The 10,481-nt window shown below is 36.2% G+C and overlaps 2 protein-coding genes across 2 annotated transcripts in view; one reads left to right on the forward strand and one right to left on the reverse strand.

Annotated features, from left to right (window-relative positions):
- LOC117295442 (myogenesis-regulating glycosidase-like) overlaps positions 1-4,112 on the forward strand; it is a 41,118-nt gene extending 37,006 nt beyond the window's left edge. Inside the window, exon 5 of the mRNA XM_033778102.1 lies at positions 733-4,112. Within this exon, the coding sequence (XP_033633993.1) occupies positions 733-1,001 (269 nt within the window). The 3' untranslated portion in view covers positions 1,002-4,112. The remainder of the gene's footprint in view (positions 1-732) is intronic.
- Positions 4,113-7,656: 3,544 nt separating this feature from the next.
- Positions 7,657-10,086, reverse strand: LOC117296129 (protein fem-1 homolog C-like). Its single transcript, XM_033779003.1, has one exon. The coding sequence runs from the start codon at positions 9,950-9,952 to the stop codon at positions 8,030-8,032; it is 1,923 nt and encodes a 640-aa protein (XP_033634894.1). The 5' UTR covers positions 9,953-10,086; the 3' UTR covers positions 7,657-8,029.
- Between the last annotated feature and the right edge of the window lie 395 nt (positions 10,087-10,481).

The following is a 10,481-nucleotide window of genomic DNA, read 5'->3' on the forward strand; positions in this document are numbered from 1 at the left end:
CTCTATCTGCTACAAAATAACTAAGCACCAACAAAATTATGCTTACGAGATTAAGGTTACAAGCCAACATAGCATGTCACAAGTGCAATATGTGACATGTATCCTGCTAAGCAGAACATTTTTATCATCATGATGAAAAAAAAATAAACTGCACGTACGGGGCTCTCAGGCCTGAGGCCAAGCCTGGTCTGGCACACTGCAAAAAACTACACCCCCTAGAAAAAACTGTCACTCCCTAGAAAATTGTTTTTGGGAGTGTCACACGAAAGGTTTTTCGAAATAAGATTCTTTTCTTATTTCAAGAATACCATTTTAAGCAGTGTGTTTCTCAACTAAATAATTTTTGTTTTCGTGTTCAAATACTATTTTACTTATATACACCAGGTTTCACATCTACCATCTGTTCATATATTGTCAAGTGTTAAAGTGTAGTTTTTGATTCTGTTGATTATAAAAACATACTTTCCCATTAGGCAAATGAGATCAATCTTCTTGCTAAATTTCTGTAAATTGTGTAGAATTTTTTTTCTCATTTTAATTCTGGTTTTGTGTAAAAAATGCTGGTGTAGTAACATTTTGTAGCCACTGAGCCCTGTATATTACTATTACTAGGGTTGATATTGTAAACAGAATTATATATTTGTTTTTACGGGGAGGGTAAAAGTAAGTGTACACATCAAATAGGAACAATAAATCATTGATTAAAAATATATTTCTTATCGTTACATTTAGGCTACCCCATCATCAGACCCCTCTGGTGGATCGCCCCTTCAGATGAGACGGCTCTTTCCATCGACTCAGAGTTCCTTATTGGTGATACGTTCCTCGTGGCACCAGTCTTGAAGAAACATGCTTTAGAAAGAGACATTTACCTACCGCAGGGATTGTGGAAAGAAAGCTTAGACCAACAGAGATTACTGAAAGGGCCGGTATGGCTGAGGAACTATACAGTAAGGCTTCATCAAGTCGCTACCTTCACGATCACTGAATCTACTCCATAAACTCACTACGCTCACATCACCAAGGAGATAAACAAGAACAATTAAGAAGAGGGTACAGCATTGAATACTACTCACAGAATCTACTTTTTGTGACTAATATTTGGATTTATAAAAAAACACAAATAGTAAAAGTATACAAGACACTTTGACTTATAAAAACAAATACTGGGTAAAAGCAAACAAACATTAAAAAAGGCAGGGCCAGCCATAATTTCAAAAGAAATTCAAGTCAATTGGGATGGTTATTTAGGGTCTTTAGCTTCTCTTGAAGCAAAGCAGAACAAGAAACAAAGGTGAGCTGTTTCTTAGGTTTATAAGAACAAGAAACAAAGGTGTGCTGTTTCTTAGGTTTATAAGAGGGTTTTGTTTTAGCAACCCAGACCACAAACAACTTTCTGACAGAAAAATCCACTGACTGAAATAATTTCAGAGGGCTATGTCAAAACGAATTGGTAACCAACATTTTTTTAAACTAAATAGTTATCTTTAAAATCAATTTTCTCCACCTATACAGCCTTTATTTACTTCCAAGTTGATAATTTCCTGTTACTAAAACTTTATAAACTTGTTGGATTGGTAAGCTGCAACATTTGACAGTTTCAATTGAATTCTGTAGACACTTAGGTAGTTTGTAAAATCTGCAGAAACCTAGCCTAACCAAATCACGGTTTTGGTTTTGTTGGGAATGCTTATTCGACGCGGCTGAATCAAAAGTTAAACAAGCTTGTTCCAGGTGGCCAGAAGGGCCTCTTAGGAAGAACAGAGAACAATTATTTTAAATAAAGTTTATTGATTTTAAAGCGAATTATAAAGCCACCACATTGTTTTCACAAAAACCATTTATTTATTGTAATGTTTGAAGTCTTTGTATAGTTTATTGCAATATGTCTGCCAAAGAAAATTTATATAAAAAAATATGAAGTTCAAGTTTTTCGCACTTTGTGATTAATAGTTTAAAATCAAGATGTCGTAACCAAATTTAATAAGTTTCCTTTTTTTCCAAAATAATTTTTGAAAGCTTTCATCGAGGCTTACCGGTATTAAATGGTGCAGATTTCACACAATTTTATCAATTGTTTTAATTTTACTTATGTAAATACTAATGTATTTTTTATGTGCCTTTATTCAGTCATCATAAAACCAACAAGTTTTCTCTTTCAATATAAAAATGTTTTTCTATGCACTTCTTTCTAAACTTGTTTTTTTTCTCAAGTGCAGATTCAAGAGGAAGAAGATTTGTTTTCCATGTTTAATAATATTTTATATCATCTCTCCAGCTTTACTACAGAAAACAAAACTTCTCACGGGCTTTCAGTTTATTACTAGTATTTATTGGAATAATAAGTGTACATTTTTTGCATAATTTAAACAATTTCAAACAGTGTTTTTTATTTTCTTTCATGAAAATTATATAGTTGGTGAACTTATTGTATGTTGTTTTTCTTTAATGTTTGATAAAACGCAGTATTGTCTGATTAGAAAAAGTACAAAATGTTGTCCTAGTTAAATGAAGAGGCTTGTCAAAAAGTGTTCCAGTTTTAGGTTGAAGAACAAAATAGTTTTCCAATTTAAAGGCAGGTATTCTTTTACAATTATCTTCATTTGGTGTATCCCAACATGCATAAAATAACCTGTGAACATTTTGGCTCAATTGGTCATCGAAGTTGCAAGAAAATAATGAAAGAAAAAACCACCATAGTATTGTTTTCAGATTCCTAAAATGAGAAAGCCTTTCTCACATTCAGATTTTGGGGTGAACAATTTCTAAAACTTCATTACCTCAAAGGGGGTCGTTTCTAACAATGTTTTATAATATCAACGGCTCTCCAGCGCTCTATACCACAATTTTTTAATGATCTTCAAAAAGTATACCCTGTCTTTAAATGTAGAACTGAAAATAGTGTAATTCCAACCTATATGGAGTGTAAATTCAACATAACATATGGTGTGTCTGGGCCTAGCAGAGTGTGGGTTCAAGTCCTTGTCTTGACACTTGTGTCCTTGAGCAAGACACTTAACCAATATTGCTTTGTCCTTTGGGATGAGACGTCAAGTTGTTGGTTCCGTGTGTTAAAAATAATGCAAAGTCCAGTACACTTCTTATAATTAAGAGTAGGAGTTCGTCCTGGTGTTTTCTGGCACGTTTCGCTAAAGATTGCACCACAGCACTTTGTAAAAATGGGCACCATCCAATATTTATGATCAAATTATTTTTCCACATTTGTTATTCCTGTCTGTTGGAATTGGCATAAAGGAAGTGTTCTGATCAAATTATTAAGAAATAAAGATCATAAAAATCAAACACCAATTTCACCACTCTTTTCAATCCTCAATGATGAGTTGTTGCTTATATTAAGCAGAAGTTATTCACAGGATACTAGTTTTTGTATATCATATATTAATTTTTGGTTTTTACCTATACATTGATGTGTGTAAGCATTGTATACTCAGTACTTTCCCCGAGTCCTGTGAACAAATATCAAGGCCATATTTACTTGGGTGGGATTCGAACCCACAACCCTTTATTATATAGATGTGTTACAAGAATCTTTACTTTCACATCGAGTGTTAAATTCGGCAAAGGCCCAGTTGCAAAGTAGTTACAAAATAGCAGTAGAGCTAAATGCAGCGATAAGCAGAAGCAGAATCTTTTAGCTGCTTAGCTGCCCAGTGGCCAAATTTTGTAACGACTGTAAGCACAACAAAATTGCTAAGCGCAGAAAAATAATTCTTAACAGAAACTTTACCAGCCAAAATGCCACAAAGTTTGCATTGTTGCAACTGGTACTCCACTCATGTTTCGCGTGGCTAAAAAAACAAGCTGAGCAGTATTTTTTGCTAAATAGCTTTAAGTCTGAAATTGCGCCCAGTTCAAAAATCTCTTAATGGCTATTAATCTTGCCTTGTCTGATGGTTACAGCTTTGCAGAATGGAATATTGTCAGACACCCTCACAACACTGTATATTATGGAGTTGTATCATCAATACATGTTGCACAATAAGGCGGATTTGTTTTAAAATTTGGCAAGTTGTCATTGTATCTTGTATCAAAGCAAATGTGTGTAGCATTAAAATTATGAAATCATTAAAAATGCCTAAATGTAAGCTAAATGATGGACTTGAGCGTGTTCAATTTTTTGCCCCGATCGTCTCTGATATTTCTGTTCTCCCTGGTTTATGGGAAATCAACTTCTGAAAAGCCATTAGTTTGATAATTATCACCACATCTAATTCCCTGCCCCGCCCCTCCCCACAATTTAAATCTCTATGATAAAGATTGCCTATAGTGAAACCTTGATGAAGAGGTTTACTGTAGTGTAATATTATGGATCAAGGTGTGCATAGGTGACTGCTTTTTAATTCGACATCCTCTGTCCCGATAGCCCCCTGTGATCTACACCAGTGTTCTCCAATTAACAGTGGTACGAACTGGGGACCAGTCAAAATCCTCTCCAAGTGATCCGGCTAGATAGTTCAGTGATGATACTTCTTCAAATTTGTGCATGTTTTTCACTTAATGCCCTATTAATTGTAACATATTGATTATTGCATTTTAAAGTACCATGTTTCCTTAGAAAGCAACCCAAATTTGGAAATTTCAGTGAAGTTAAATTTGGTTTTGTTTTTCCTTTGTCCTTGAACTAAACATCATCCCCTCCCCATAGCCTTTGTACATAAAATTCTTTGTGGAACATCCCCCTCTCTTAAACATTCCCTTTGGAGACGTTTTCCTTTTGTCTCTGGAGTTCATTTTCTCTTCACCTTAGTCCATAGTAAATTAATATCTTTTGAATAATTAGCACTTCAAAGACACATCCATTTTTTTTCACTATTAGAACCAAATTGAATATTATGGTTGACAAGTGTCTAGAATTTTCCATCATAAAGCATTCTCAACTGTGTGTAAAATCATCAAGAGAGGGCAGTATTTCATCTTTGTATTGTGATCTTTGATGGTGTGACCTTTGATGACTCGATCTACCATGTGTATGTACGTACTCGACCAAGGGGAGGAGGGAATTGGTCTGTGTTAAAACATAAAACCAAGAAGGGTTAGGGTGAAGAATAAAGAGGAAAATGAGTCATGTTCATAAGATATGTTAATGCTTTTATTTGATGCAACATTCCAGTAATTGTAAGCATACCTTGCTTTTCAACTATGCACCCAAATACAATTTTAAACTTCTCTAGATTTGAGTAATATACTCTCAGTTTAAACAGGCCACACAAAGGGACAATAGTACGGAGGTGACATACCCGATGAGGGAAGTTAAACTTTTTTTTACTTTTGGGAAGTTTACTCATAAATGTTATTAAACAAAGTACATGTGTCTGAATATTATGTACATTTGAGTAAAAATTTTTACAAGAATTTTCCGATTATCAAAATCTAACCGACAAACACAGCTATCTGAAAATATGCTGAAGAAGGCAATGCACTATTATTCACATTTAAATCTCATACAGTTCAATTGATTTGATATTCGAGAAATCTACATGCATCACATGTACACAGGGAATAATCTTTGCTCAATTGTTTCTGCCATTGTCAAATTGTGCGGACACTTAAAGCACACTACTTTAAATTCGCTATCCTTTTAGTAAGTTATTGACCCATTTCATCGGTCAAAAATCAAAGGCATTTCTTACAACATAAACTTATGAGAAGACTGTAGTCTGTGAATCAAGCTCTTATTCAACCAAGTAGTTACTAAGGGCAGCAAATTACTTGTAACTTATAGTTGTCAGGGTAAAAACAAAAAATATTATTCTTTATCACTGATGCAATTATGACACTGCTTTGAAGGAACGTTACAGAATTGGTAAGAAACAAAAATCGTGAAAACTTACATGGTCTTATGATGATAGTAGAAAACATCCCTTTCCTGTGTGAAATATCATATTTGATGAGAAATAAATAATCGATGCAATGCAAAATTTGTAAACGATTTTTCACTATTCTCTTGTGACCCAGATGGCCGATCGATCTCAAACTTCCACAGGTTTGTGAGTTTATGTATATTGTGGATTACATATTAGTGCTTACACTGCCAGCAACTGTTTTGTTAGCAAAAACCAATTATTTAATGTTCCTTTAAGGAGTTGTGTTTAGCTTAGCAAGTGTTTACCAACAATTAATGCTAACCTTTCAAAATACAATTTATAATACATGACTGGTTTGCAGCTAATGTTTTTCTTCATACAGAATTTAGTGAAACTAAAATTTCTGCTCAATTCTATATTTGGCATGGTTTAAAAAGAACAACAGTTTTAGTTATTCCCAATTATAATACTGACAAATATAGCGCTTCTGCGGCCCATTTCCAACGAGGTCAATATGTGATATAGACGCCAGGCCTGGAATTATATGGAGGCCACAGAAGATAATACTCAACTACTTAGGGCTACAATATAAATGACAATTGATTGTACAGATATATCAAGAATATATCCAATCATAAAATAGAGGACTGCAACAAAATATAATTACCAACAAATCTAGTCTTAGAAAGTTTAAATATATAATGTACTGCAGCAATCCAGCCATTTAAATAATAAGTTAACAGGCACACAAAACTGTGTCAAATTGTCTCCGTTTTTATCCCGACGCACCACTAAAACTTTCTAAAAACATTTAAGGGCAAAACATTAAGTGCAGGGTTCTTCACAGGATTTTTCCCAAACTGTGGTGCATTCTTGAATTTGTTTGCCCTCTTCACAAAATTTCAGAAGTTTGGCCAAAGAACACTGAATTGAAACAGGGCCTTTGAAATGTTTTCTACTTTGTGTTTATGTTGATTTTAAAAGCCCTACCATGCAACATGGGAGAATTCTAAATGGTGTTATCTTGATGATTTTGGAGATTTTTTATTTTTTTTTCATATTGGCTGAAATGTACATTTATCATCAGCATGCAATTCTCGATTAGGACTATTCTCGATATCGGCCTGACCCTTGATTGAACGAGTAAGATGTGAAAACTCAAGTATCGTTTCACATCAAACCAATAAAATGCTCAGTCTGAACAAGGGTAATTTTCCCACAGTAATGAAGGGTAACACTATAATATATTATATGAATTTTGAATTTCAACTGTTGCCCCCATGAAGTCTCATGCTTGGTACATGATGAAGTCATTAACAAGAAAATCTTCATCTGTGCAAATGAAACAATTATACTAATTTGGAAGAAGGGATGTCGGGGGGGGGGGGGTCAAAGTGAAGTTTCATCACAGTCTGAACTGTTTTTAGAGTTCCATTAAGACTTTTAAATGTTAACCTAGAATTAACTCAAGTCATTTCTGAATATGCTATACATGTATACAATATGGGATTGTTTCTCTTTGGATAATAACAGACTACTTAAAGGATTTGGGTACTTTTTCAAAATGTCCATAGATTTACATTAAACTTACAGGGTTTGAAGATAATGACAGTGGAAAGCTTCCATTCAAATCTTACTTACTGAGGTGCTGTAGTTTTTGAGAAATGAGTAAAACAATGTCATGAAAATACGTTTGTATCTGATTAAAATAATTTTTGTCTCATGAGACAAAAATTATTTTCATGACATTGTTCTACTGATTTCCCAAAAACTACAGCACCTCAGCACGTAGTATTTTCAGGGAAACTTTCTACTATCATTATCTTCAAACTGTGTAAGTTTAGTGTAAATCTGTGGACATTGTGTTTTTTGTCCTACAAAAGTTACATAGACCCTTTAAGGTAGTTTTTGATGAAGGTTAACTGTGACACCACATATTAAATGAAGTGCACAATGTGGTTTCTCTTGACGATTTACCAAGCATACTGTTTGACTAAACAACTGGGTCTTCTTTTAACTCTACATTCATTCACAATTTGTGCAACATTTTCTGGGATTAAAATTTGTTTTAATATAACTTTGTTTTCAAAAATTGTTGGTGTTACTATATATTCAACAGTCAGTATATTACTGGAGAAAATTTAAGGTTTGGGGTAATTTTTATGAATCTTTTGCAATTTCTTTCTATACAAAAGACAGAAAAGTTAGTGAACTTTGACAAATTCTTCCAATCGTTGGGGAATGATGCCCTTAAATCGTATCTTGTGCTTCATAATTGTTCTTGCAGCTAAACATTGCAGCGTTGTATAGTTGATTTGTGAAACATCACACAGATCATCTCCCATTAGATCAAGGAAAGTTTTCCCATCTTGATTCCGAGAATCAATGTGAGCCCCATGGTTCAGAAGCAACCTCATTATTTCTCCCCGATCGTGCTTGACAAGACTGTCCGAGGAGCTCCTTGCAGCGACGTGCAGGGATGCGTTCCCATGCGCATCGACGGCGTTCACTTCAGCACCGCACTTGAGCAGCAACCCCAGTACTCTCTTGTCAGGGAATTTGCATACTGGATACCGTCCAACTGACGAGGTGGTTTCCTCTACAGCGAAATGTAAGGGTGTTGCGCCTTTACTTCCCGTTGGTTTGAGTTTGAGAAATCTGTAAGTTGCTTGTCGGACTTCTTCTTCTTCGTCCTCTGACCCTTGGAGTTTAGCGATGAGGCACATTAGATGCATCATAATGAGAAGGGCACGGTTGAAGTTCACTGCCTCTTTCTCTGCCATAGGACCGATAACTGCCGCCTCCATGCCTCGTTTGATCTCCGAGATACCCTTCAGGTAAACTACAGACACTGTGTTATACTCTAGATTATTACAGACTCGCTCCCCATTACGATCTGACAGCATGTACGCAAAGAGTTCTGCAAAAGACAGCAAGCTGCTTTGCGTCATGGGGTTCAAGGGTTCAAGCGCTTTTTGCTGCATGTCTAAGGCGTACATCCAAAGTAGAATGCAGCGTTCAAAGCTACCCGAATCAGCGTACACTGCTCCTCTGTATCTTATATAATAAGTAGTGTCAGGATGCGTGGGTCCTAGGATGCGTTCCCGAATCAGTAATGCTTGCATGCGCATTTCATCCGGATCTCCAACCATGTTTTCTAAATCTTTTGCACAATTCACCTCAACCGAGCATTCATATGCTGGTATTGCTTTTGTTGGCGGCTTTTTAATAACATTTGCAGGGTCACAGTTCCTTTCATCTAAGGCCCGCTGCCAGTACCTCAGTGCTTGATGCATATCTCGTTTCTTGTCTACCGCAGTTGCACCAGCCAATTCTAAGGCATCAACCTTTTCAGCCTTGGGTATATTTGAACGTGTAACTAAGTAGTCAACAATGTTATTATGGCCAGCAACGGCAGCAGCTTTGAGTGGGGTCATGTTGTAGGCATCGACGTCCATCAGTGCGTTGTGTTTCAGCAACAGCTTCATGATGTCAAGACTGCCCGATTCGGCACAATCATGTAATGCGGTGTTTCCTCTGATGCTTTTGCGGTTGACGTCTGCATTAAGGGAAAGCAAAAACTGGGCGATGTCAAAGTGTCCTTTGTAGCAGGAAATCATCAGACAAGTGTGGCCATGGCGGTTTGCTAGCTCGATATCCGCTCCATGTTGAATGAGGTGCTTAACGATGTTAAAATGGCCGTCAAAACAAGCAGCTCGTAGCGGCGTAGAGTTTGAAAATGTCGTCTGGTTGACTCTTGCACCGTGTCTCATCAAACTCTGTACCGTTGAGAAGTGGCCCGCGGCTGCCGCACACCAAAGGGGCGGAGCCCCATCTATCGTCTCTCCATCGAACGTCACCGACCCGACTTGTTCAACGCTCGCTTTACATTTCTCCAAAAAATAGTTCACGATATTCAGGTGGCCATTTCGACTTGCCACGATCAGTGGCGTTGTTTTTTCTACAGTTTGAGAAACAAGCCATTTTACCTCGTCTTCGCTGAACGACCGGAGACATTCCTGAATTCTTTGAAGGTCGCCCTCTTGTGCCGCTTTGAAAACAGGAGTCTTGAAACTCTGGTAGAAATTTGGGTCGGTTACGTCAATTAGACTTCCACCATCACTCATTTTTTTTATTGAAACTGTGCTCCTCAATCAGTTCCTCAACTTCCAAACACTTTCATTAAAATTTACTCACTAAATCAGTCAGAAGAAATCAAAATTTCCGGGTTGCGTGTCTGCTGCCCGTCAGTTTTCCACCATGTCATTATCATTGATGTCAAAGGTCATGTGTCGACCGCAAGAACTATTTACATACGTAATGCGTTTGGTATTACACTGGTTGCCTTCTGCTGTGTATCTTTATTATTCACTGGGCAGCGGGTACCAGTCTATGTTGTGACCTCAAACTTGACGAACTTTTTATTTTCAAGCCGCAAAAAGAACAAAATCTTAAATGAACTGCCAGCCTCATTTCCAAATAATATTTGCATTTAAATTGAACTAAATAAAGTACTAAATTTGTTGTTTCAATTACTCCATAGAAGTAACAAATCTTTGCTAGTGTAAATCTTCTTAAAGATTTAAATAAAATAGTTTTGGTTGGGCTTTTCAGAGTCAGATTTTCTCTCCGTCTCTTTTATTCAATTATGTTTTT

The sequence above is a fragment of the Asterias rubens genome, chromosome 10 (assembly GCF_902459465.1).
Source record: "Asterias rubens chromosome 10, eAstRub1.3, whole genome shotgun sequence".
NCBI lineage: Eukaryota > Metazoa > Echinodermata > Asteroidea > Forcipulatida > Asteriidae > Asterias > Asterias rubens.

What these genes read in the sequence shown, in the direction of transcription:
- LOC117296129 (XM_033779003.1), bottom strand. Translation starts at nt 9,952, where the DNA reads ATGAGTGATGGTGGAAGTCTAATTGACGTAACCGACCCAAATTTCTAC.